The 27916-nt window shown below is 46.0% G+C and overlaps 2 protein-coding genes and 1 pseudogene across 3 annotated transcripts; 2 read left to right on the top strand and 1 right to left on the bottom strand.

The window, feature by feature from the left end:
* Nucleotides 1–16640: 16640 nt before the first annotated feature.
* On the bottom strand, nt 16641–18451 carry LOC100833062 (annotated as a pseudogene).
* Nucleotides 18452–21810: 3359 nt separating this feature from the next.
* On the top strand, nt 21811–25067 carry LOC106865417 (disease resistance protein RPP13-like). Of its 2 annotated transcripts, XM_014897958.2 has the most exons (3): nt 21813–22473; nt 22999–23866; nt 24930–25067. In XM_014897958.2, exons 2-3 carry the CDS (start codon nt 23049–23051, stop codon nt 24967–24969), a joined length of 858 nt encoding a protein of 285 aa, XP_014753444.1. In that variant the 5' UTR covers nt 21813–22473; nt 22999–23048; the 3' UTR covers nt 24970–25067. The 2 variants fall into 2 exon arrangements, with proteins under 2 accessions (XP_014753443.1, XP_014753444.1); XM_014897957.2 differs by lacking the exon at nt 24930–25067 and having other exon boundaries at nt 21811–22473; nt 22999–24423.
* LOC100845798 (disease resistance protein RPM1-like) lies at nt 23973–27458 on the top strand. Its single transcript, XM_014897956.2, has one exon. It carries the CDS (start codon nt 25035–25037, stop codon nt 26910–26912), a length of 1878 nt encoding a protein of 625 aa, XP_014753442.1. The 5' UTR covers nt 23973–25034; the 3' UTR covers nt 26913–27458.
* Nucleotides 27459–27916: the final 458 nt, after the last annotated feature.

Genomic DNA, 27916 nt, shown 5'->3' with positions numbered 1-27916 from the left:
TCCACCATACTTGGTCTTGAGATGACATCCATCTATGCATAAAAAGGGTCTACAACCTGATAGAAACCCTCTTTTACATGCATCTAAAGCCATGTACAACTTGTTGAAGCAACCATTGTTCAATGTCAGTAGCATGGTGCTGCCAGGATTGGTCCTTCTAACTTCCTCTGAATAGTCCCACAACATCTTGCACTGTTTCACTTCATCACCTAGGATCTGCTTCATAGCTAATCTTCTTGCTCTAGCTAGTTTGGTCCTAGATGGAGTCATGTTGAACTCAAACTGCACCTTTCTTGCAAAGTTTTTAAGTGACATCTTGTCATCTGCCCTAAATTCTTCTAGATACTTGTTAGCTAGGTACTCGGCAGTAAACTGTTGTAACTCCCATGCTCTGCTGCATGTGTGTGTCCCCACATAGGTCTTAGCATACTGTATTTGAACTCTGTTAACAACAATGTACTCTTGAATTGCTTTTCTTAGTTCAACCACTGTAGGAAGCACTATCCCTAACTGAAACTTTGGATCCTTCATATGTTCAGGCTTGAAGAAGGTTAGCTTAACCTTCTTATTTTTTTTCTTCTTGCTTGACCCTGCACCTTTGTCATCCTCTTCTTCCTTTTCTGATTCAGTAAGTTCTTTTTCAGAATCTGATACATCAAGCTCTTCTGAATCATAATCACTGTCCCTCTCATGTTCTGAAATCTTCTTCTTGCCTCCTTTTCCATTCACATCTGGATCCACCCATTCATCAAACAAATCATCATCATCCTTCCCAACTTCATTGTCAGAATCTATCCATTCTGACCCACTATCATCAGTGTCATCATCTTCAACAAATGCTGCTGCTGCCTCTTCCATTGCCCTTGTTGTTGCTCTGGTCTTTCTTCCCATTGGACTGACTGGCAAGCCCTGATAGAATTCTGGAAGCTCATCTCTGTTCCCTGTTCCTTTCTCAGGTTTACTTGGTGACAAAACAGGCGGCAGAGATGGAGATCCTATAATGCATACATCATCCAACTCTATCCCACTCCACATGTCACTGCGGTCCATATATAGTCTGAAATGCCTGAATTTTGGCACCACTGCAGTCATGCTCAAAGTGTCGGCATCTCTGTCAACAATGCGCAAGCCATCATCTAACCTCTTCCCTGGAAGCAACCAATACACTTGTACTTTCACTGGATCATGACCAAGCTATTATAAAAAATCCTTAATCCACAGAGTTGACCAGGACTCAACTTCACAATGATCAAAAATATCAATTCGGCCATCTACATATGCCTTGTTCCTTCCATGACCGCAAAAGAACCCCCCATGATTAATTTCAACAGAGAACAACTCCTCTTGATCCCCTAGTATGAAAGAAATATGCATTTGTAACTACAATATGGGGCATTGCAGATTGTAATTCCTAATAGAGGCCTCTTCCTAATAACAACATCCATCAAAACCCTAAATTCCAAAATTGAGCATTGCAGGTTGTAATTCCTAATACCAGCATCCATCAAATCCATCAAAACCCTAGATTACGACACCAGACGACACCAGAGCCATGACATCGAACAGCAACAACATTGGGGTAGAGGGATTGGGAGAAGAAAAGGTTAGGGTTCTCAACATAACGAGGGGCGGGATCTCCAGGGCGGCGGCGTGCAGGGGCCATTTGGACCAGCGTCTCCCCGCTAGTTGCCTCCACTCTCTCCCCGCTGGCTTCCTTCACCGTCTCCCCGCCGCCGGTCGCCACCGAGAGTCGCCACTTGGTCGCCTTCAAATCGCCGTAGGGAGAAAGGGGAGAAGGAGAGGAACGGACCGAAGGCAACTAATGAAGAAGATGCCAAGATTAGGGGGTTTTGTGCAAAATTACCAACCGCCCGCGGCGGCAAAACTCCCGCCAAAACCACCTTTGCCGACGTGGCCGCGGTCAAAACGTGCGACGTAGGCTGGTCAGACCGAAATTTGATCCAACATATCCAACATAGTCTCAGTTAAATGATTGACATAAAACGAATATGAAGGAGGAATTCCTATCCTTCTTAATTTGGAAGGACAAAACTCTTATGAGCTGTCCAATGCATGCCAAAATTACAGGTCATACTGGTATTGCAACATATGCAGCCTACTCATGACTTGCTGTATTTCTAGAGAATCAACTCAGATGTTCAGATCTATCAAACCATCAATTAAAAATTAGAAATGCACTAAAATTGTACTCCCTCCGTTTCATAATTCTTGTCTCAAATTTGCCCCAAAATGGACGTATCTATTTCTAAAATTGTATCTAGATACATGTAATATTTTGACAAGAATTATGGAACGGAGGGAGTATATTAAGAAATCAATACACAGGAAAGAATGCTAGGTAGTGGCTAGGAGATTCTGTAAGTCCATAATATGGTCTGTCAGAATTGAAGTAGAAATAATGTTAATGGAATTATGTTGTTCTCTACGCAATCAGAAAACAAAGTTATCATCCCATTAAGAAGAGAAAGAAGTTACGTTCTATAGCCCTGTTAATCTGCGTATTGATTGGCACCATCAGTGGAACACCACTGACCATGCAGATTATTTTACTCTCTGTACATGGAGATATAGAAAGGTCAACCCACAATAGTATACTAGTATATTACTGCAAAAGAGTACCATTTCAAATTTCAAATAAAACAGATGAGAGAGTAATACTTCCAAATGCAGAAAAACAGAACGACATAAATAATTAGTATCATCAACAATAGCAAATTGCATACTGAAGATACTTGAATGAAGTAAATGGACATAAGGAAGTGGCCTCAATAATTAGTACATGGAAGCAAATAGATTAACTGACTAGATTAATTCATACAACCGAACAGGTTCCTTACAAATTCTCCATGGCTAACCTAGCATTGTTCAAAGCCACAAAAAGGCATGCAGCCAAACACCAACGATCCGGAAAGTAGACAATACTCCCTCCATTTCACAAAGGTTGGCGTATTTTGTTTCGTTAAGACAAGGTTTTGACCAATAAAAACTCAATTGATATGTGTTTTTTCATAAATGAAATTTATATCAATGGATTCGTCTTTAAAAGTTCTTGCTAATGATCTTGGTTTCGTATCATATAACTTACATATTAATAGAGTAATTTCTGGTCAAAATCTTGTCTTAACGAAACAAAATACGCCAACTTTTGTGAAATGGAAGGAGTACATAGTAGAGAGGAATCGCATATCCAAACCAGCACACAAAGCAAGGAGATTAAGCCCATACTCAACAACTGGTTTCTTCGTAGAGGCACCGCCGCCTGTACATGAAGCTGCAGCGACCTTCAGTTACCAGCACCTGACGACCATTCTGCAAAACAAGGAGTATACGGTACACCACAGCAGAGTTCTTTAGCAGTGCACATAACCTGCACTTCCTGACTATCTGTTGGAATTTTGGGTTAGGCACAAGGCCTAATCTGAAATTAATTACTGAAAAATCTCAAAATCCCATTCATGAAGTGGGATGAGGAAGTGAGAATACTCTCACCTTGCTAGTTTAGCGGGAGTTGGACGAACATATAAGGTATGTCAGTTCTCACTTCTTTAGCAAGTGAGCAAGGACTTCATCACCGGCTTGCCAAGGACAAGGTCTGGTTATGATTCGATATGGGTAGTAGTTGACCGGTTGACCAAGGTTGCCTATTTCATAACTGTGAAGACCACCTATACAAGTGCTCAGTTGGCCAAACGCTACATGTCTAGGATTGTATGCTTACATGGAGTTCCTAAAGAGATCGTCTCAGACAGAGATACTCAATTTACCTCAAGATTTTGGGGACAATTGCATGAGTCTCTAGGCACGAGACTGGAGTTCAACACAGCGTTTCATCTACAGACGGATGGACAAACAGAAAGAGTGAACCAAATCCTCGAGGATATGTCAAGAGCTTGCGCTCTGGACTATGGTTCTAGTTGGGATGAGAATCTACCTTATGCAGAGTTCTCATACAACAACAGTTTTCAAGCGAGTATTGGAATGGCACCATTTGAAGCCTTGTATGGCAAGAAATGCAGAACACCATTACTATGGGATGGAGTAGGAGACCGTAGTCTATTCGGACCCGACATGATAAAGGATGCCGAAGAGAAGGTCAGGCTGATTCAAGACAGAGTTAAGATAGCTCAATCCAGGCAAAAGAGTTATGCAGATTCCAAGCGAAGGGAGGTCACCTATGAGGTTGGTGACAGAGTGCATCTCAGAGTTTCCCCGACACGCGGTGTTAAGAGATTTGGAATTAAAGGAAAATTAGCACCACGCTTTATTGGACCTTACAAGGTTTTAGCACGCCAAGGAGAGGTAGCTTACAAGTTGGAATTACCTGAAGTGTTGACAAGCGTCCACGACGTGTTCCACGTGTCGCAGTTGAAGAATGTCACCCGGAAATGGCCGATACGCCACTAAGGGATACAATTCCACTTGATGAAGTCGAGATTCAAAGCGACCTCACTTATGAAGAGAAACAATCAAGATCTTGGAAACAGCTGAAAGACATACCCGTTCCAAGACAATCAAATTCTGCAAAGTTCAGTGGTATCACCACACTGAAGAGGAAGCTACGTGGGAGCGCGAGATTGATCTTCGAGAAGACCACCCACACCTATTTGCTAACCAACAGGAATCTCAAGGACGAGATTCATCTTAAGGGGGTTAGGTCTGTAACATCCCAAATTTTCAAAACTCTTCATATGCATTGCATTTCATAAGCATCATGCCACCCTTGCATTTAATCACATTTAAAATCCCAAAGTTAACCCAGAAAACCCTTTTACAAAAGTGCTTTTATTTGATTTTGGCCCTTTTTCATGCTTTTGGTCAATTGCATTTTAACCCATGAGGGTTTTGGCATAAAAAGGGGTTTAATGCATTTATAAAGCTACCCCATGTTTTGGCTTTTGAATTTCTTTTGAGACACTATTTAAATTATTAGCTAAAAAGCCCTAAAGGCTAATTTATAGGCAAAAGTATTTTTAATTATTTTATTTTGAGCGAATTCTTGTCCTAAAAGTTGAATCATATGAAAATAATATTTTACAATTTTTTTTGCAATTTATTTGGTTTGATTTGGAGCTTTGAACCAAATTTAGTGTTCAAAAACAGAAAATAGAAAAAGAAAAAGGAAGGAAAAAAAACCGCGTCCGGCCCGGCCAAATGGGCCGAACCGGCCTGCTTACCCCGCGCCCGACCGAACCGGCCTGAGCCAGACCGTACCGGCCGAGCCCAGCCGTGCAACCGCCTGAGCCACCGACGAGAGGGGCCCGCACGTCAGCTCCGTCTTCTACACGAACTGCTCCCCGATTTTTCCGGCCACGCGCCCGTCCGAACCACGCAGGACTCCCTCGCGATTTCTCCGCGCACGAAGCTCAATCCCATTTTCTGAACGCATCACCCCGAAGCCCAAACCCCCTCTTACTTTTTCCCCAACTCCCGCGCCCAATTTCGCTCTCGCGTCACCGGAATTTCTCGCTGGAAAACTGTCTCTGCCGCCGCCGTCTTCTCGCCGCCGCGGTCGTCCCGGTGAGCCACTCGCGCTGCCAACCCCCTCTTTCTTCTTCTCTCTCTATCGCACATCATTTGACGCGCTTGGTTTTTGCTTTGGACCGCCGCAGCCTCGTGCCGTCGCCGCCCGAGCTCCGTCACCGTCGGCCGCCGTCCTCCGTCGTTCTTGGCGTCGCGTCCGTCGCTCCCGAGGGAAGCCGCTGCCACCATCGAACGCGCCTCGCCGAGCCGTGTCCGTTCTGCCACTTCCCCGAGCCCGAACCGCAAACGGAAGCCGCCGTGCCGTCGCCGCCGTATTCCCCGTAGCCGGCCAGAACCCTAGCCGCCGCCGGTGAGTCATTCTTTCCCTGCCGTTGGATCCATCTTGAACGGCTGAGATTAGAACCCTAGCCGAACCGGTACGGGCCACTCCCGTGCTGCCACGTGTCACAGTAAAAATTAAAAATTAATTCTCGGCCGAATTAACTGGTAACTTTGTAGAAAAGCCCCTGGACTTCAAACCATCATATCTTTTAAACCGTTTGACCAAATTTGAAGTTCTATACCTTTCTGGAATCCTCACAACATTTAGAATCTTTTGGCATAGTTTAATTTTGACTTTGAACAACTTTAGCAGAAGCAAATTACAGAATGCTTGATTATGATTTAATATTCAAATGTTAGCTTGTTGAAGAATATTTTGAGTATACTCTCTGTCCATTAGGACCAGAGGGGAAATTATTTTGTAAATAATATTGCCACACAAATTTAATCTTTCTCCATGCTCTACAAAAATCAAATAAGCTTTTAATTAAAGCCCATCTTTGTTTCATACAAAGTAATTATCTCTTTATTATTGTATAATCTGTCCAAATCTTTTGTGAAGCTTTTCAAAACAGAAACTGAACATGTTATATTTAGAAGCAACCTACGTGTGCATCATCATGACATTTGCATCATAGCATGTCTTTGTATTGAATGGCATGTTTATTGTGTGTATGTTTTCTTTTATTTTAGATTGTGTGGATTGTGAACCTTGTTGTTGCGAAGAGTGTGAGAACTACCACAACCTTGGACAAGGCAAGTTCACTTTGATCATCTCCCAAATAATTTTTACTATGCACTAGTTGTTTTATTAGTTGCACTAGGAATATTAATTGTACCTCTATGCTAGCTATAAATCCCAGGTAGTATAGTCTACCCTTGCCATTACCTGGCTACCAAATTGCCATCGATTGTAGTTGAATGCTAGGCTATGATAGTATCGTGGGGAAAATTACTACATTGTGATATTGTTATGCCTATGGAGAAATGAAGTGTTTTATTAGATTAAGGCAAACAATTAATTCAATGAACCATTCTGGGTGGGCGGCTTTGAGGATTTTGAGGTTATGCGGCGTCAGGTCCATTTCTATGGGTCCCTCTGAGTCGACTCCCCGTGGATTCGGGGAGGGATCGTCCATGGACGTAGCTTGCGTTGCAAATGTGGAATGCCACCTAGGGTTACCGAGACTGGACTAGTTTCCTATTTAGTAGCTTTAAGTACAACCCCAATGCTAAATGGGCTCTAGCGAGACAAGAGTATGTTGTATGAACCTAGACCCGAGGAATTGTACTGAGGTAGCATGTGTAGGGGGAGCGTGATTCTCTCGTGGTTTAGGGAATTACCTCTGAAAATCTCGTAATCGACGCCGTTGCTACTCTACCCTGAGGACAGCAAGGGATTAACCCGTCGGTTTCTTGTGGGGAATGTGTACAAACTCTCGAGAGCGTCAAAACTAAGTACTTAGCCGTGTCCCCGGTTATGGACATTTATGAGCAACTGGATGTGGAGCTGTAAGGAAAGTCTCACTCATTCTAATTTCTTAATAAAATGAATGGTTTGAACTTGGGTTTAGGAGCATTGATGTGTCTACTCATTGTCCTTAGTTTAATAGGAGCATGGGTGTGTCTACCCCATGTCCAATAATGATAAAATTTATTTGATTAGAAGATAGGATTAAACAACTAAGCTTTTATGCAAATAGCCTTGAACCCCACCTTGCCACATTATGCATATACTTGGTAGGTTCTGTTATAACTCCTAGTGATCTTGCCAATACATTCAATGTATTGACCCCAGTGGCTGCATCGTTTAATGATGCAGGAAGCTCCGACGAAGAGTAAGAGTACGTTCTGGTTCTTTGGGTTACGGGCCTATATTCCAACACGCTCTCACCGTGGTGTTGATGTAGCCCTTGTATATTCCGTTTTCCGCTGTTGAACAATTGTTTTATTTCCAGCTAACCCGTGAGGTTATGCTAGTTTGTAAGTACTTTTAAATTCTGGATGATGCGTTGTAATATTGAGACCTTTGTTCTATGATATTACATCTTGAAACGGTGTGTGCTAGTGAGTCGATCCAGGGACTAGCACTAAAAGCACAGAGATCGAACCCGTGTACGGGGGCGGTCGCTTCACGCGGCTTGTGGCCAAGGGTTTTACCCAGAAAGAAGGTGAAGATTTCTTTGATATTTACTCACCTATAGCTCGATTGACCACAATCAGAGTATTACTATCACTGGCTGCCTCATATGGTCTGATCGTCCATCAAATGGACGTTAAGACAGCTTTCCATAACGGAGAGTTGGACGAGAAAATTTACATGAACCAGCCAGATGGATTTGTAATAAAGGTTCATGAAGGCAAAGTGTGTAAGTTATTAAATTCTCTATATGGCCTGAAACAAGCTCCTAAGCAATGGTATGAGAAGTTTGACAAAACTTTAACATCTTCCGGCTTTCTTGTAAACCAAGCTGACAAATGTGTATACTACCGCCATGGTGGGGGTGAGGGAGTTATACTTTGTTTGTATGTCAATGACATACTAATATTTGGGACTAACCTGAAAGTGATTAAAGAGGTTAAGACTTTCTTGTCGAAGTGCTTTGACATGAAAGACCTTGGTGTAGTTGATGTTATTCTGAACATCAAGCTCATGAGAGGCGACAATGGTGAGATCACTTTGTTGCATTCTCACTATGTGGAGAAGATCTTGAGTCGTTTCGGCTATACTGATTGTAAACCTTCTCCAACTCCTTATGATCCAAGCGTTCTGTTTCGAAAGAATCACAGAATTGGAAGAGACCAACTGAGATATTCTCAGATTATTGGTTCACTCATGTATTTTGCTAGCGCAACTAGACCTAACATCTCTTTTGGTGTGAGCAAACTGAGTCGGTTCAATAAGAATCCGGGAGATGATCATTGGAGCGCACTCGAGAGGGTCATGTGCTATCTAAAGGGCACAATGAGTTATGGTATACACTATACTGGGTACCCCAAGGTACTTGAGGGTTATAGTGATTCAAACTGGATATCTGATGTTGATGAGCTAAAGGCCACGAGTGGATATGTGTTCACACTCGGAGGCGGCGCTCTTTCATGGAAGTCTTGCAAGCAAACGATCTTAACCAGATCAACCATGGAAGTAGAACTTTCAGCATTAGAAACATCCACGGTTGAAACCGACTGGCTTCGTGAGCTCTTGATGGACTTGCCGATTATTGAAAAACCAATACCGACGATTCTTATGAACTGTGAAAATCAAACTGTGATAGTCAAAGTGAAAAGTTCTAAAGATAACATGAAGTCATCAAGACACGTCAGGAGACGTCTGAAATCTGTCAGAGCAATGAGAAATTCCGGAATAATAGCATTGGGATATATCCCAACGGCTAAAAATCTGGCTGATCCCTTTACAAAGGGTCTATCAAGGAATGTGATAGAATCTGCATCAAGGGAGATGTGGTTGCGACCCACGTGAGTTACCAAGGCGGTAAACCAACCTATGTGATCGGAGATCTCGTGAATTAGGACCTGGGAAACAAGTCATTGGATAACTGAGGAGAGTGTACATTCTTTATCAAACTCAGTTGACGATGCATTACTCTCATCTACTGTATGGTAGGTTGTTTAACTTAATGTGTTCTAACGCGTTGCATTAATTTGCAAGTGAGATACTGTCCTACAAAGTAGTCTCTAAAGAACACACCTATATGAGCCTGACTGTTGGTCGCAGTCTATGAGATTTGGGTGGTCTCTAGTAAGCTCATGAAAAAGCCTGGAGAATGATTTATATGCTCCACGCTGCGGGGTAGCATTCGGTAGCCCAGTACCAGACAACAATTTAGTGAAGCTCTAACTTAGAAAACTGACAATTCAAGATTTGTCCATTGTTCAGTTGTGCGTGAGTGAAGCTATTTGTTTAGGTGGATGTTCAACCTTAACCGGTCTCCACTGAAACGTTGGTATATCAAAAACAGAGTTTTGGATCAACGGCAATTTTATGTGCTTATGAGATATTGTGGGGGCTTGTTGGAATTTTGGGTTAGGCCCAAGGCCCAATCTGAAATTAATTTCTGAAAAATCTCAAAAACCCATTCATGGAGTGAGATGAGGAAGTGGGAATAATCCCACCTTGCTAGTTTAGGGAGAGTTGTACCAATATATAAGGTATGTTGGTTCTCACCTCTTGAGCAAGTGAGCAAGGAAAATCCCCACGTGCGCTCCTCCTCCTCCTCCTCCTCCTCCTCCTCCGCTCGCCTCGTCACGATGCGCGCGCGGCGCGTTTCGTGGATCGATTTCGAGTTCGGGTCGTGCTTATCTTTTTGGCAATCAGAATCTGTTGTGGACGCGTAACAAATTATCGAGTTTTGGTTTCCTAAACCGGACCGAAGTCCGCCTGCGTGTCTATATAATAAGACGACCGCGGCCTCCGGACGTACCACGCCACAACCCTAGCCGTCACGCCCATGATCCAATCTCGCTGTTCGCCGTCAACTGCTACTCCATCCCGTTGACTGCGTGCACACATCGCCGGGAGAGCAGGCCTCCGGAACCCCGACCTTCGAGATCCTGCCCGGGAGATGGTCGATAAGGTTTTGGGGGAGCGTTCTCACGCGACTGCTCGCTTCTTCACGTCCCTGTTTCGTTGGCATCTTCATCACCAATGGCCGACGACCTCAGAGATCCCGCGGCTTAGGCTGGCGCTCTAGCTCAGCAGCAGCAGGCTGCACAACTTCAAGCACAGTAGCAGTCTGCCCAACTCCAAGCCCAGCCAACTGCTGTTGCACAAGCGCAAGCGCAGGCACTGGCCGCTGCCCAGGAGTTTCTTGTTGATTTTGATTAGTAGTTTTATTATTCATGCCGTGAAATTAGATGAGTTTTATTGTTGTGCATTGCTATTTAATTTGTCTAGTTTGCATCATATAATATGCTACATGTTTTACACATTGTTTTTCTGGATTAAATATTCATCAAAATTACCTAATTATTCAACACATCCATATCTTACGACACCGTCATCTCCTCCTCGTCGGTGAGTAAATAATATTATGGTCCGGATGAATCGCAAACAGCGTAAAGCACTCTTCATCTACATAACTCTCCCTCCCAAACAGTTCCAAGACTTTGACAGCATGCTTTAGGGTCACTTCTTCCCACTTGATGAATCCTCAAGGACTCAAACATAGAGCTGGGAATCATCGTCGTTATCTATTCGCCAAGCATGCAAGAGTCCCTGAGACCGTCCAATGGTAACAAGATCAGTTGTGTGCACCATGTCTTCAGCCCAATCAATTTTCCCCCAGTTCTTCCCTTGAGTATCGACCGAGACTATGGAACCATAATGGGAGCTCAAATTCATGGTGCCATTCAGGAAGACACACTGTGGACCACCAAGAAGAACAGTCCTCCACGCCCACCCATGATAAACGCCAGTCCATCGTCCTGTCTCAGAAGAATAGATCGCCACTTGTACGAATTCGCCAAAAGAATTCGTCAGGCACTACGGGAAAAACCGGCGTTGCCGAAGGCCCGGAACCTTCGTCAAAGTCTTTGTCGGAGGCTTTTTCTCAGGGCCACCGGCAAAGGCCGTCGGCACGGAGCCCTACCGGCAAAGCCTTCTTTGCCGGCGGCCTTATCTCGTGCCCTTCGGCAAAAGCTTTGCCGGAGGCCAAAAGAGAGGCCGCTGGCAAAGAAAAGGCAGTCACGGCACGCATTAAGGAAAACGGATGGCCACGTAAACACAGCTTTGCCGGAGGCCAAAAAAGAGGCCGCCGCAAAGAAAATCGGAGAAAGAAAAAAAAAGAAAAATCCCCCCCGCCGCTTCACCCCGCCGGCCGCTGCACCCCGCCGTGCACCGCCCCCGGCTGCATCTCGCCATTGTTGCGCCCGCCGCTGCATCCCGCCGGTCGCTGCACCCCGCTGCGCACCACCGCCGGCTGCTGCACCCCGCTACGTCCCGCCCACCGCTGCACCTTGCCGGCCGCTGCATCTCGCGAAGCCGCCGGTTGCCCCGGCCTTGATGCCGCGCTGCTGCCGCCCCGCGCGCTCGCCCGTGCATCTGCCGCTGCCACTTCGGCTCGCCCCGCCTGTAGCTGCAAGCCAGAAACTGCGACGCCCTGCTGCCTCTGCTGTTGCCGCTCCTCCGGCGACGGCCCGCGTGGAGAGGGAGAGAGAGGGGGGTGGGAGAGGGAGCGACGCGCTGCTGCTGCTGCTGCTGCCGCTGCCGCTCGCCCCACACTGCCCCAAGCCGCTGCTGCCGCTCGCCCCACGCCGCCGCGCGCTTGCCGGAGGGAGAGGAGGAGCTCCAGCGCCTGGACGGAGGGACAGAGGCCAGGCGCACAAGGAGAGGACGGGCTGCTGCCTACCTGCTGCTGCGCACCGGCCGCAGAGGGCGGAAGTCGCCGGCGGAGGGCGCCAACATCTGGAGAGAGGAGAGAGCAGGGAGGAGAAGGAGCTCTGTGCGGCTGAGAGGAGAGAGCAGGGAGGAGGGAGGAGGCGAAGGGATAAGAGATGAACGGCTGGGATTACAAGAGATGAGCGGACCACAGCCTGCCATGTCATCAATCCGCGCCGCAGTCACCTGGATCGGTGACGTGGCAATTTTCTTTGCCGGCGGCCAAGCCTACGGCAAAGATATTTTAGTCTTTGCCGGAGGCAGATTTTATTTTTTGGCTGTACACATTTGATAACGTTTGTCCCATTATAATTTCGTGTATTGATCTGAAATTTGTATGACAAGCTTATATAGCCATAATGTAGCACCATGCCAAAAATTGTTAATTTTTGATAAAGTTTTAATATTATTCATATTTTCCTATTAAATGGCTCTAGAAAATGATAAGTAATTATTTTACATAAAAGTTGGTGGTTTTAATTCACATTAGTCATCATTAATAGTAAATGTAACCATAGTAAAAGAATAAACTCAAAAAGTGAAAAAATATTGCAAAACTTGGTTCGGGTCTCAAATTAGACGTTTGAGTGCTCATTTCAGGAACTTATACGAAGATTTTGCAATTCGTGAATCATGTACCATTTAGATTTGCGTTTGGACCTGTAGTTTTTATCCCAAGTTTATATACCTATAAAACAACACCTTGCCAAAAGTTGTTCTTTTTGGACAATGTTTTAGTATTATTTCATTTTCCCCTATTAAACGGCTATAGAAAATGATAAGTAATTACTTTTACACAAAATGTGGTGATTTTAATTCATATGAGTAATCATTAATGAGAAATGAAACCACAGTAAAAGTTTCAACTCAAATTTGGAGGTTCACTCTTGAGATCGTACATTTTGTGAATTATGTACTATTTTCCATTTGTTTATTGACTTGTAATTTTTATCCTAGTGTTGTATACCTATTAGTTGGCACCATGCCAAAAATTGTGAATTTTTGACAAAGTTTTAATATTGTTTCATTTTTCCCTATTAAACGGCTCTAAAAATGATAAATAAATATTTTTACATAAACATTTATGATTTTAATTCATATTGCTCGTCATCAATGCTAAATGAAAGTACAGTAGAAATTTCAACTCAAAAAGTGGTGGTTTACATCAAATTTGAAACTAGAGAGGAAAAGGATACAAAAGAAAAAATATTGAAAACATCTTTGCCGGAGGCCGGCCTCTGGCAAAAAAGCTCGTCCGTTTTCTCATCGTTAGGCAGCGGTCAAGTCCACGTGGGCCACCTTTCTTTGCCGGCGGCCTTTTTATTCTTTGCCGGAGGTTTTATTTTGCCAGAGGCCTTTTCTATTCTTTCCTGTAGGCATTTTCTTTGCGGCAGCCTCTTCCTTTTTGCCGTCGGCAAAGTCTTCTTTGCCGGCGGCCCGAAAAAAAGCCGCCGGCAAAGGCCCAGGCCGCCGGCAAACCGGGATTTTCCCGTAGTGAGGGGCGCAAACACGAAGAATCGGGAAGGAGCGGCGGCGTCGAAACCCAAGAAGAAATCATACTCTCCGTCATAGATCACAAGGACGCCCTCCTCGTGTGGGTCCAGCAACACTATCAGCGGCAGCACCCTCACTCCTCGGTCACCGGGTTGCAGACGATGTACTGGTACTTGTGCTTCTCCCTCTTCGTGTACGATTTCCAGCACCTGAGGAGGAGTATGCTGCCGCATCCCTACTTGACCTCGAAGCGCTGGTAGGTGCCGCGCAGGAAAGGGAGTGCGGGGTCGATCAGAGGTGCGCCTCCGCCGGAGAGATTGCGGAAGGCGAGGCCGCCGCGGCGCGTGTTGAAGAAGAAGCCGGAGAGCATCTGCGGGGAGCGCTTGCGGATGGCCGGGTCGGAGCAGAGCGCCAGCCATGGCTTGGAGACTCGTAGGGCACCCGCAACAGGATCTCGACTAGCGCGTTCTCTGGTACGGGCCACGGCTCTTCCTCCTCCGGCTTCTGCTTCTTCGAAATCTCCGAACGGAAGAGAGGGCCGCGTTAATTTGGGTCGAAGATTGGGGGAAGGAAGAAGAGGGGGCGAAATATACCTCCAAGGATGCATCGGTAATGGCGGGGAACGACGGCGGTAGATGGGGCGGCGGAGCGTCCACTTCAGGGCCGGCCGCCGGCGGGTGGTTGTGCTCCGTGCAGCCATGGTCGCCTGCCTCTCCTCGCACTTCTCCTCCTGGCGGCATTGTGTCCGCCCCAGGCTACTAGGTCGCGGCGGCTCGTTGGGACTAGCTAGGGATTTGGGAATGGAGTGAACAGAGCGGCTGCGGCGGCCCTTTTTGAACGGAAAAGAGACCACCCGGCGGGCGGCTCGTCGGGACTAGGGATTTTTGGGAAGTGGAACCAACAGAGGCAGCGGTTGGTGGGGACCCTTCGGAAATTGGGCGGGAAGTCCAATGGGCTTTAAGATTTCTATATTTATTTTTTTTATTTTTTTTGCGAGTAAATAATTTTGTATGCTGTGGAACGCCTTACATTTGATCAAGCAATCTCTAGGAAAATAAGCTCCAAAAACCATGTCTATATATAACATGGGAACAATTTATAGCCAGCAGCACTTGGTTATACTATTAATCTTGTTCTAACCCCGTCGGCATCATTGTCTGTTGACCGGCTCCACTGACTCATCGTGCCGTGCGTACAGTATGCGATAGTAGCTCCGACCGAACCTTTCCGAGAATATAATCATGGATATAAGACCTCCTCTTTCTTCAAAATTCGAGAGAAACGTCGCTTGCTGTAATTTTAGAGACTCGGACTAAGATCAAACTAGAATCCCGGTAGTTTTATAGATTCAACAAATTAATGATTAATCGAGACTTGCATCCAAGAATAGGTAATTAACTGCAGATTCAACAAATGAAAGGCAGCGATGGAAATCATCTCCTTCCCTTGAGTCTCGTGCGATAGATATACTCCCTCCGCCTCAAAATAAGTGATTTACTTTCGGACGGACGAAGTATATCACTTCAAATCCACATCACTTATTTACAGACGAAGCAAGTATATCACTTCAAAAGTATTTGTGCAATTAGGTTTTTTTCATGACAATCAAACAAACCACGTCCTAAGGGCATCTTCAACAAGGTGATACTTAGGCCATTACTAAGAGGAAAGTGAATATTTTATTTTGCACTAGTAACAACACCTCCAATAGATGGTTATTAAGATCTAGTACTAAGATTGAAAAAGAAATAGACGAATGTGAGAGGTGGGACCCACAAAGTGAGGTTTTTATAACAAGAGATCTCTCCAACAACTGTTTTGTTGTTATTTATGTCTTGGTACAAAAGCCAAAGCAGTTTCTTATACAAGTAATCACTACTTCACTTTTCATACCTTTTCCTTTCCACATCATGAAAAGTCTTACATGGCACACCCTTAGTACCTGCTGACATGTACTATTGGACATGCTCTAAGGGCATCTTCAACAACAAAACATATGAACCGGTACTAAGCCTCCCTCTTCTCCTCTTACTTGTTTTCTCTCTCTCTCTCTTCAATCAATTATTTAACAAAGCAACTTTTTCAGTTTGGATCCACATGACATACTCTTATCTCCATTGAACTAGATTTTCTCATTCTTGGTCCTATAGCCAATGTTGTTACTTCTGCAGCTTACCATTACTTCACTTTTTTGCTCCACCTCAGCCAAAAAGTAAGAGAGAGACTATTAGTACCTGCTAAGTATCTCTCATTGGAGATGCCCTAAGCGTGCTAAGGGCATCTTCAACAAGAGGCACTACACGGGTACCAAAAAAATAGTGGCCAATGTGAAAGAGAGATGAACACCACAACTAAGTAATGGTTACAGGTACTACATGGATACCAAGACACAAAAGAGAATGACATGTGGGTCTATCAAAAAAAAATGTGTAAGAAAAAATAAAACATATTAAAAAGGAGAAGAAAAGAAATTTAGTGTCAACCACCATTGAAGATGCCCTTAACTACGAATATACCATTGAGTGGATTATATGTTGGTCCTTTAAGTTTTTTTCCCTTGTGTTCTCTAGCTCTATTAATCTGCAAATTGATTGACACCCACAGTGGTACACCATGCATACTTCTTTTCCCTCTCTCCCTCTATATATATACATACACAAATATACAAAGGTCAATCAACAATATTACATTACTGCAAAAAGTGTAACCATTTCAAATAAAACAAATGAGTACTCCATAATACTTCCCAATGCGGAAAAACAATGCGACATGAATATTCAACGTCACTGGATAAGTTGCGTACTAAAGACACTTGCATGAAGTAAATGGAAATAAAAACTGTTCCAAACATAGCTAATGTACTGTCTCAAAATCACCCCATATGAGGACCTAAAGAAAATGGCCTCAACAATCACATGAAAGCGAATACATCAACTAACTGAGTTCATTCATATAACTGAACATTAACCATTGGAGGGCTGCTTACAAATTCTCTATTGCCAACCAGCATTGTTCAGAACCACAAAATGGCATGCACCAGAACACAACAGATAGGAGAAGTCAGCAGAAGATTTTTGACATATCAAGCCCCGGTGCCACAATATCACTAGATTAAACCCACACCTCGCTGTGGATTTTTACGAGGCAATTCTACAGCCTGTTCATGAAGCTGCCGTGACTTTCAGTTACTCATCTGATGACCATTCCGCAAAACAGGGAACATAAGGTAGACCTTCCAGGAAATCTTGAGAAGTACTCATAACATGCACTTTCTGATTATCCATATCATAAGACACTGTCATCTCCTCCTCATCAGTAATCTGGATGAATTGCAAACATGGTATAGGACTTGTCGTCTTTGCGAGAAGGCCTTCCGAACAGTTCCAAAACGTTAATAGTATGCTTCAGGGTCCACTTCCCACTTGCGTAATCCTCAAGAGCCCAAACATAGAGTTTGCAATCATGGTGATTATCTATCTGCCACGCATACAAGCATCGTTGAGACTGGCCAATGGAAGTACTGTCATAACTGCTTGGCATGTCATCTGGCATTTCAATTTCCCTCCAGACTTTCCACTCCATGTCGACTGTGACTATTGAACAATAATGTGTACTCAAATGTATAATTCCATTTAGGAGCACAAATTCTGAACAACCAACCAGAATAGTCTTGTAACCCCACTCACTCTGGACCGAAGTCCATCCTCCAGTCTCCGACGAGTAGATCGCCAGTTCCGAGAACTCGCAGAAACAATTTCTCATGGGCGCGAGCACCACAAAGTGGGTCGGAACAGCCAGGTCGAAACACAAGAAGACATCGGTCGTGCCGGAATACAGAACGTGGCCGCCCTCTCTGTCCGGCACTATCACAGGGGGCAACTCGGTCCACTCCTCCGTGGCAGGATTGCACACGACGTAATCGAAGTCATCTTCCTCGGCACCCGGCTCCCATCATCTTAACAGGAGGAGGCTGCGGCAGCATTGCTCGACCGAGAAGCACTCGTAGCTCCCGATCAAGAAAGGGAGAGAAGGGTCGACAGGAGGGGCCCCTCTGCCGGACAAGTTGTGGAATTTGAAGCGTCCGCCGTCTTGGTAGAAGAATCCCGACAGGGTCTGCGGCGACAGCTTGCGGATCTCTGGGTCGGAGCAGAGGGCGAGCCAGGGCTTGGACACGCACTTGAAGCGGCAGAGAGACCTGTAGGGCACCCGCGACAGGATCTCCGCGAGGGGCCCCTCCGGGAGGCTCCCCAAAGGCTGCTGCTCCTGCTCGTCGTCCTTCCGCATCTGCTTCGTCTACAAACGGAAGAGTCGGTTCGATTCGGCTCCATTGATTGTTGGATCGAAGATTGGAAGAAGGAAGAGGAAGGGAAGAACAGAGCAAATTACCTCAGACGCTTCCTCGGAGGCGGGGAACGGCGACGGGGAATGGGAATGGGGCGGAGCGTCCTCGTCGCAGACTCGGCGGTCGGTTGCCAGCGGTCGGGCATGCCCTCCTCCCCCTGGAGGCATCCCCGGCTCGCGGCGGCTCGCCGGGGCTAGGGTTTAGGAAGGGGAACAGAGCGGCGGCAGTTGCGCTTCAATGAGTTTGAGCGGCAACCGGCGCCAGAAGAATGACTTTAGGACTTCCTCTTGGCCTTAAAAAAACAATTTTTCCCCTGGGAAGTCGAACGAGCTACTCTCCGGGAAAAAATAAATACGAGAAGTGGAGCATTTGGATCAGATAGTTTCATTTTGTTCCTCGGTTAACAAAAACGTTCCTTGTTAAACTATTTTCTCAGTTGATCTAGCCTTCTTGTATGTCAAACTTTTTAAACTTCGTCTAAGTTAAAACTAAGTATTGTTGTCAAATTTATGGACCCGTCATGCAATTTCATGGATTCTCATAAATCAACGGTACTATTTTTATGGATTCACAGACTTCGACACGAGCGGTGTGATCGATGAAGCAAACCACTTTGTATTAGTCGCTATTCAAAACACATTTTTTTTTAATTCACGGTTGGGACGAAATCAGTTGGTGCTATGACGATGCCTCCACATGTTGCAGCCACGCACACAAGCCGCTGTCGCCCCAGCTGCATCATCCCCTGCAAACACACAAACAAAGAAATCCTCAGACAACCACAAGGAGATCAGAATGACAAGAAATTAAACAAATGCCATGGGTTGTTCGTCGATCTTACTGTCCGGCGCCGGCCCTGCAGGCTCCAACGAGTTGCAGATGCTGTTGACGCTGCAGGCCCTGGTGCACGGGTCACCGCCGGCGCCGGCGCCGGCGAGCAGCTTCTTGTTGGGGCTGCAATCGTCGAGGCACTTGGCTGCGCAGACAAACCGCAACGCCCCCGGAATGGTTTTCCGGCACTCGGTGTAGCACGGCAGGTAGCACTTGCAGAAGTCTTTCGCGGCGGCCGCCTTGCCCGGCATTGTCGTCGACAGCATTAAGGCGAGAAGCACGCACAGGGCGGCCATGGCGGCGGCGGCTCTCGTCGTCGTCTTCTTCGCCTCCATCTCTCCTTCCTCTCGCCCGGGCGATGGGTTGATCTTCAGAAACGATGGAGAAATGGAAGAGAATTGCTGTTGTGGTGAGACTGTACTGTGTGTGTGTGTGCGCGCGCCTGTGTGGTGTGGGCTTTTTATAGTACAGCGCCGGTGCTAAGGAAAACAAGGATCATGGTGAGCAATTTTGCTAACAGATAAACTCGTTTTAAATGGTGGGTCTTGATTGCCCTGAATAGAGAAACTACTGAATTACGGTATGATCAGCATGAACTAGTTTTGGCAAGTAACAAATATTACACCTTGATTGCCGTGGATTATGTGACGGAAAGAGAAAGGTCTCTGAACGGCGTGGACAGAACCGGCAAGAGGTTGCAGAGAGCTACTTCTACGAGCTAAGTATGATCCAACCGGTGGACATTGGTTATGATGGTAAGACTCGTGTCTGTCGAGTTCAGGACATGATGCTTGAACTTATATCATTACGAAATCCAATACAGATCCCGTATATATCCTTCCATCGTGGTGCCACAACCCAGCCACCATTGCTCCGGCCACCCAACCCCATCGCCTTCTTCCATGGCCTCTATGCACATCACGTGCTCACCAGCGCGCCCTCCTGTCTGGTTCGCCGACACAAGCTTCCTTCAGCACGAGCGGGTAGTCCAGAGCAGCAGCTGCGGCATCTGCAGGAGCAACGCAGCCGGCTTCAGGACCCAGCGGAGGAAAACCAGATCTTCGCACCGTCTTCTCCAACTCCGGCCAGGCCCTCGATTTTTGCCATCTTGATCGGTGCATCCAACTCAACTGCAGTGTGTTGGAAGGGAGTATGGCAGCGGCGGTCTGCGGTGAACCTCCGGTGACGCCGGCGGGTTGGTCGGCGGCGAACATTCGATGGTAGGGTGGGGGTGGTGGCTGCTGGTCCGTCACCAAGTACTCACTTCGACGCATAGTTGGGGAAGAGAAAGAGTCAATTCCACCCAATACGGAGGAGTCGAGCTGAGAAGGGCTTTGTCTATGTTTCAAAATCTATCTTTTGAAGAGTAAATTACAGAAAACCACCGCAAAGGGTTTCACACAAGTACCATTTTACGTTTTAGTTGCTAAAAATCACCAAATTTATTTAAACCGTCGTTCGCAAGTGTCTAAGCCCATTTCTGACGTGGCGGATCCACCGATTAGACCAGCGTTTCCTGACAGCGTGGAAATGACTTCCTGACTTTTTCTTCTGTCTCCTCGAGCTCTGCCTCGTCTGCTTCCTCTCGTTCTTCCCCCACCGAAACTCCTTGCCTCCATGTAGAGCCGCTGCTCCGGCCGCCGCTCCTAAACGCCCCCCACGCGCCGTCGCGCCGCGCCAGTCGCTCTGCTCGCTGCTGCGCCTCGCACCTCGCTCTTCTCGTGCTCGCCGCCCGCGCCGCGCGACTATCCGGCGGCCCTCCTCCTCGCGGATCCGGTCGCTGCGGCCATGGCAGCGAGCTGGGGACCTCCTCCTCACGGATCCCGTCCCAGGGCAACATACACGCGAGCGGCATGCCACTGTGTCCGTGCGCGCCCGCGATGCGCCGCCGCGGCCATGGCCATCCCAGACCCTCTGCGCGCGGCGGTGTCCAAGCGGAGCGGCGGCAAGATCGCGCGGGTCTACAGACTGCAGAGCGGCGACTGCGTGCGCATGCATATATGCGATTGCAATTTGCAAGCCGGTTGGCAGTTTCATATTTCCCCATCGTTGCAGCACACAAAACGTACGTAGCCGGCTCAATTGAGATCGAGCAGGAAGCAAACGGCATGAATTCTTCCGACATCATATTTCTGGCCGTTTCCCTTCTTGTCCTCCTCCTGTTCATGCCCAAGCGAGAGGGCAAGAGGCCTCGCGCGGACATGCAGAGCGTGTGCGTGCGGACTACGGAGGCGACGGCGGCCTCTCCCAGTCCATGGCCGCCCGTCAGTCTCCTTGCCCTGGAATGGTTGCCCACGTGGGCTCCGGCGGGGGCGAGCAGAGCGACCGCAGCGCTCGCGGTGGGCGGCTTGGAGCTGCTGGAGCAGCGGCTCTGCACGACGGCGAGGAGCTTCGGTGGGGAAGGAGAGGAAGCAGAGAAGGAGGGAGAGCTTCGGGAGAGAGAGCGCGTAGAAAGTCAGAAAGACGGACCCATCTGCTCAGTCAATGCCACGCTGGCACGCCGCATGGCCTGACCAGTGGACCCATTCCGTCAGAAATGGGCTTAGACACTAGTGAACGAGGGGTTAAATAAATCCGGTGGTTTTTAACAACTAAAACGTAAACTCGTACCTACGTGAAATTGAAATTTACTCGTCTTTCAAATATTCACTAAAAAGCTAGACAGCCCGCAGGTCTCTTTGTATGTCTTGTCTGGAAAAAGGAGGGAAGACTTGATTTTTTTATTTTTTTTGAGCACCCAGGAAGGACTCGATGATTATTCGTTCGCGGCAACCGGAAGTAAAAATTGTTGTGGACATGAATCCTGTAAATCTTTTGAGGCTGGCCATTTCTCACAAACACTGGCTAAGCTAAGGGCCCTGATGCTACCATTTCAGACAGGGTTTTTTCCCAGAGGATTTGTCTTCTTTTTTTAAAACCCCAGAGGATTTGTCCGGAGAAAGAAAGAAGCTGGGCCCAAAGGTGTTTCAAAAAACAAAAAAAGAACCTGGGCCCAATGCAGATGCAGCCACGCACGCAACCTATCTATCTAGCCCATATTCTAAAGAAAATCTATCTAGCCCATGAGAAGCCCACCGGCCCATTAGTCCATTACGACTCTCCCCCTTCACCGTCGTCGCCGACTCGCCCCCCGCCGATACGGACCAACAACCAACACCGGACAGATTGATCGGAGATGAAGTCCTTCGACCCGTGGCCATTGATCATCCGTCGGGAGTCTGGGAACCCTTCCTTGCCGGATCCGCCGTCACCAACCTCACCGCCGGCTTCAGGGAGGAGGAGCTCAACCGATGCTTGATCCACCGACCGATCGCTCGCCAGGGGACAACCTGAAAGACAGCATCCCCCAGACCCCCATATACCCAGCCCACCATCCCCCCGTCGCCGGGTGCATTAGACACCAGTCCCCGCCGTCGGAGATCCAGAGAATCACCGGAGAATGAGATGAAGCCCTTCAACCCATGGCCGCTGTTCTTCTGCCGGGAGTGGGTTGGGGCCGCAACTGGCGCTTCCTCGTCGGCTTCTCCGTCACGGGCATCCTTGCCAGCAAGCACCCCGCCGGCTTCACCGATAGATCGACCGCCAGGTGACGACCAACCGCGTCCTAACACCCGTTGACTTGTCTTGCATAGATCTGTCTCTGGCGTGCTACAATTTCTTTCCTGCTTTATGCTGGCGTGTCATGATGTTTAAATCGAAGACTTACGATTGTTATATGTTAGTGTGCATCTGTCACCGTTGACAAACTGAGCGTTAGTTTAAGTGATATACTCCCTCCGTCCCATATCAAGTGATTCAAATTTACCCAAAAATGAATGATACATGTAATATTTCGTCAGTTAATATGGGACGGAGGGAGTATTTGATGAGGTTTGCACAAATTAAGGGCGCAATAACTAATTAAAATGCACAAATTGAGGGTATACTACTAGTAAGATTCTTCCTGTCTGAAACTCTGAACTCCAAGTCTGAGTTATCTTGTTCTTAATTTGCTTACACGCTTCCCCAGTTGCTTCATACACATGCTTAGGTGAGTCAATGAGAACTTGCAACCAGTATGCACACAGCCTCTCCATTCCGCACTCGTCTGAGTTCTCTCCTTTCCAAGTAGGAACCCAAACGGAGATGGAGTGCACAGGCAAGGAATAGCTATAGACGCAGATGGAGGTGGTGAGCGCTTCTCATGGCGCGTTGGGTCCCCTCCTGGGGAAGCTCACCGCCTTGCTTGTGAATGAGTGCGGCCGTCTGAAAGGGGTCCGCCGCGAGATCCGCTCCCTCCGGTCTGAGCTTACTCACATGCATGGTGCGCTCAAGAAGTATGCTAAGCTTGAGGATCCTGATGACCAGGTAAAGGAATGGATATCACTGGTGAGGGAGCTAGCTTATGATACGGAGGACTGCTTCGACAAGTTCATTCACCACCTAGGCAAGGACGGGCAAGGTTCCGGCTTCAAAGAGTTCTTCCGCAAGACGGCTCGCCGTCTAAAGACGCTTGGAGCTCGTCGTGGAATTGCCAACCAAATCGACGACCTGAAGGTTCGTATCAAGGAAGTGAAAGAGCTCAAGAATAGTTACAGACTGGATGACATTGCTTGTGGAACCTCTGGCCAAGCAGCCTTGGATCCCCGGCTGTCTGCTCTTTTTGCTGAGGAGACACACCTTGTGGGCATTGATGGTCCCAGAGATGATCTTGCCAAGTGGATGATGGAAGAAAAAAACAAGCATCATTGCAGGGTGTTGTCTATTGTTGGGTTTGGTGGATCGGGGAAGACAACACTGGCGAATGAAGTCTATCGCAAGATTCAAGGGCACTTTCATTATCATGCTTTTGTCTCGGTCTCGCAAAAGCCAGATACAAGGAAAATTATCAAGGATGTGATCTCGCAAGTGTCTTGTAAGGATGAATTCATAAAAGGTATAGAATTTTGGGATGAAAAGAAATCCATTGCAAAGCTAAGAGAACTACTACAAGACAAGAGGTATTTTTTTTTTTGCAAAGTATGCTTGCATTATTGTCATTATTTGAGGTAAAAATATTTAGCATGCAATTTTTCACATAAGAAACAACATTGCACCACTAGCTGTGCTTGTTATCACACGGGCTTATCATCATTTCTGACACCTTACTGCACGTACTAGGAAGTTTTCACGCAAGTGGAACAAGCTACAAACATGGTAAACCCTGGTAGTTATAAATTACATTTTGCAACTTCTCTTCCATATTTTAGCTAAAATGCTTAGCACAAGAAAATATCTATAACCATTTCATGTGTTTTTAATTCAAAGTACAATGTAGAAGGACACAGGCAGACATATGAGTGTGTCCCCCTCCCTGAACTAACAGAGGCTAGGGATAAATCTGCTATCTCGTCCATTGGGGCACCCTATCACCTCCATAACCGCAGAAAGAGTGTAAAAATGTTAGTTCGGTTCTCTGCAGTAATAATCTATTGACATGAAAATTAAAAGAATGTTGATGTTTATTACAGAAAATTGCTTCACCAGTTTTCTTTTCTTTCCAAATTGCACAAATTTGTCTCTCATATAACAAATAAAAGTAATGTTTCTAAATGAAAATGATGAAAGAGTGAAAGGTAAATAATGTCATTTTTCTAGCTGATCAGCTTTCTGTGCTGAAGGCGCTGCGAACTCAGTCCAACCGTTAGCAGGCGCTATACCAGATGTTGCCTTTGACAGATGCGTGCTTTGATCTATACCCCTCTTTAATTATTTATATAAAAATTGAAGTTCTGGAGATGCTGTGACTCGGTGCAGGCGTTACGCCGCATGCCGCACATTGAAACATAGAAAAAAAGAAAGCTAGAACATCACACAGGAAATCGAACTGGAGGTAGACACACCTATCCCCCAGACGCTCCCAACTCACAAACCTAAGAAATATAATTGTTGGAATTTTACGTTTGTTTAGTTTTTTAGTTACATATGTATATCATAACTGACTGATGCTATTTACTTACATGTATTCGGTATCTTGTCATCATTGATGATATATGGTCTGTATTGGCATGGAATGCTATCAAGTGTGCTTTTCCAGAAAATAATTGTTCCAGCAGAATTATAGCCACCACACGCATTTTGGAAGTAGCAAGTTCTTGTTGTCCAGGTCGTGATGATCAGATCTATGAAATGAAACCTCTAAGTAATCTTCACTCTGAAAAACTCTTTTTCAAAAGAATTTTTGGCTCACTGGATTCCTGCCCTGATATGCTGAATGAAGTTTCATATGCAATTCTGAAAAAGTGTGGAGGCTTACCATTGGCAATTATCAGTATATCTGGATTGCTGGCAAACAAACCATGTGTCAAAGAAGAGTGGGAGAAGGTGAAAAGGTCAATCGGTGCTGACTTGAACAAAAGACAGAGTCTAGAGGGAATGAAAAATATATTATCACTGAGCTACAATGATCTTCCACCAAATCTCAAGACGTGCATGCTGTATTTAAGTAATTTTCCCAAGGATTACGTGATTGAGAGAGAAAGGTTAGTTAGGCGATGGATAGCAGAAGGATTTATATCTGAAGAACGCGGTCAGAGTCATCAAGATGTTGCAGAGAATTATTTTTATGAGCTTATTAACAAAAGCATGGTCCAACCAATAGACATTGGTTACGATGGTAAGGTCCAAGCTTGTCGGGTACACGACATGATGCTTGAACTTATCATTTCAAAGTCTATTGAAGAGAATTTCATCACAGTGGTAAGCGGCAACCAGACTGTTTGGGAAAATTCCCAATGTTTTATTCGACGACTATCTATCCAGCACATTGACCAGCATCTTGCATCCGAATTGGCCAAGAAAGATCTAAGCCATGTTCGATCACTTACAGTAACATCATCAAGTTGCATCAAACATTTGCCCAGTCTTGTTGAGTTTGAAACTTTACGTGTACTGGATTTTGAAGGTTGCAAGGGACTGAAGAAGTATGATATGAGCAGTATCGACAAACTATTCCAGCTGCAGTACTTGAGCTTTAGGGGCACGGAGATATCTGAGGTACCATCAGGAATTGTGATGCTACATGATCTTGAGACACTAGATCTTCGGGATACTTTCATTGAAGAGTTGCCTGGTGGAATTGTGCAGCTCATTAAACTACAGCATCTACTCATGAAAAATATGTATGGAACAGATGAAACAAGGATACCAATTGGGATTGGGAATATGACAAACTTGCTAGGGATCTCAGGCTTCAATATTACCTCGAGTTCAGTACATGCAGTGGAGGAGCTAGGGAAACTGATCAATTTGATCGTACTCCATGTACGGTACATAGCGGACAGTGAAGAATCTCACAAGTACAGGAGACATGGAGATATGTTACTTTCCTCCCTATGCAAGCTTGGCAGCTTCAAACTTCAGTCCTTGTGTATAGATGGTGGTAATTCGTGTCCATTCGAGTTATTAGATTCTTGGTCACCTCTGCCGTCTTACCTCCAAAGTTATAAGATGTCTACACCCTACTCCCTATCCAAACTTCCAAAGTGGATCGCACCACTCGCCAGCCTTGCATACCTAGACATTAATTTGAGTGTATTAACAGAGCAGGATCTTCGTATTCTTGGAGTGCTGCCTGCTTTACTTTCTTTGGAACTTCATGTTGACAATGTCCAAAAAGAAATGCTTCCTGTGAAGGGTGTAGGGTTCCGATGTCTGAAGGAGTTTGTTTATGCACTTTATGAGGGAACCACGGCAAACCTTCTGTTTGAGGAAGGGGCGTTGCCAAAGCTCGAGAAGCTTGAGCTTCCGTTTTTTGTATCAACGGCAAGAGCCTATTGCTTGTACTTAGGTATTGAGCATCTCCCATGTTTGAAAGATTTAGATATTGTCATTTACAACAAAGGTGCCACATCCTCTGAATGCGAGGCTGCAGCAGTTGCCATAAGGAAGGAAGCAAGTCAGCATCCTAACCATCCAAGGTTAATTCTCAGTCAAATATACAAAGGGAGTGACACTGATGATGATGAGGTCAGCAGGGGGCAGAGTGACGCTATCGAAGCAAGTTGAAGTATTGTGAGGGCATTCCATTTCATTTCCGATGCAGGATGTATTATTGCTGTTATCATATATTATTACGAGTTTTAGTAGTTTATTCTTTCTCCTTTAGTGCATGGATTTTCTCCATATCTTCAAGAAGCTTCCTTAAATATGTATTTTCTGCTACATGTTTACTCTCATTAGGGATGTTGTTCTCATTAAAGACAAGTGCGGATGTCTTCATTGTACTGGTATGCCCAAGCCTGAAGCCACTGAACATTCTGGTTGCCTTAAGAAGATGGGAACACGTATGTGGAAGCTCAAATAAATTGACCCAGAACTCCAGAAGGAGTTGCCTTAGTTGTTTTTTCTCTGTGTGCACGTGTCATGTGTGCATCAGATTGTTTTCCATTTGTTTGTTACTCCTCCAATCCATAGTAAATGCATCAGATTTAGTACAGCTTTGCAGTAACTTTGTATTAAATCTGAGAAGTTATTATGAATAGGAGGGAGTACTGTGGTTAAGATTGACATTGTGAGTGCAGCTTAAATGGACAGGCATATGTTGGTTGGCTATTTTCCATTTGTTCCTTACTTTTGATAAGATTTATTGTCGATCCAAGCGTATCAATTGTGTGGCAGCGTTTTTGGCTCCCCGGTACAGTATGTTTTTTCTTCCTCATCAGCCAAGGTATGTCCTGTTGTTAAGAAATGAGAAGTGTTCCCCTTCTCAATTATTTGGTTTGTAAGACCTCTCGTCGTCTTCTTGGTGTACCTTTCTAATGAAAAATAACTCACACTCAGCGGACGTGGACGTGCTGGTTCGGTGTGATGGGCGAGGAGGCCGGAGTCGTAGATCCCGTGAATGTCGTGGTTTTTTGACACGTCGTGGCACGGTGACACGTACCTGCTCCCGTGCGAGATCCAACGAGTAGTAGTAGTTAGCTCCCAGTACATTATGGGACGGAGGACTCGATCGGATCCAGTGGTGGCGTGGTTGAACTATACTCCACTCCACTATCAATGTAACATGT

This window comes from Brachypodium distachyon, chromosome 2, assembly GCF_000005505.3.
Source record: "Brachypodium distachyon strain Bd21 chromosome 2, Brachypodium_distachyon_v3.0, whole genome shotgun sequence".
Taxonomy (NCBI): domain Eukaryota; kingdom Viridiplantae; phylum Streptophyta; class Magnoliopsida; order Poales; family Poaceae; genus Brachypodium; species Brachypodium distachyon.
Note: the sequence above shows the minus strand (reverse complement) of the source record. Positions and strands in the feature narration are given on the sequence as shown.

Excerpts from the sequence above, each read along its gene's own strand:
- LOC106865417 (XM_014897957.2), top strand. The coding sequence starts at position 23,049 with ATGGAGGTGGTGAGCGCTTCTCATGGCGCGTTGGGTCCCCTCCTGGGG.
- LOC100845798 (XM_014897956.2), top strand. The coding sequence starts at position 25,035 with ATGAAACCTCTAAGTAATCTTCACTCTGAAAAACTCTTTTTCAAAAGA.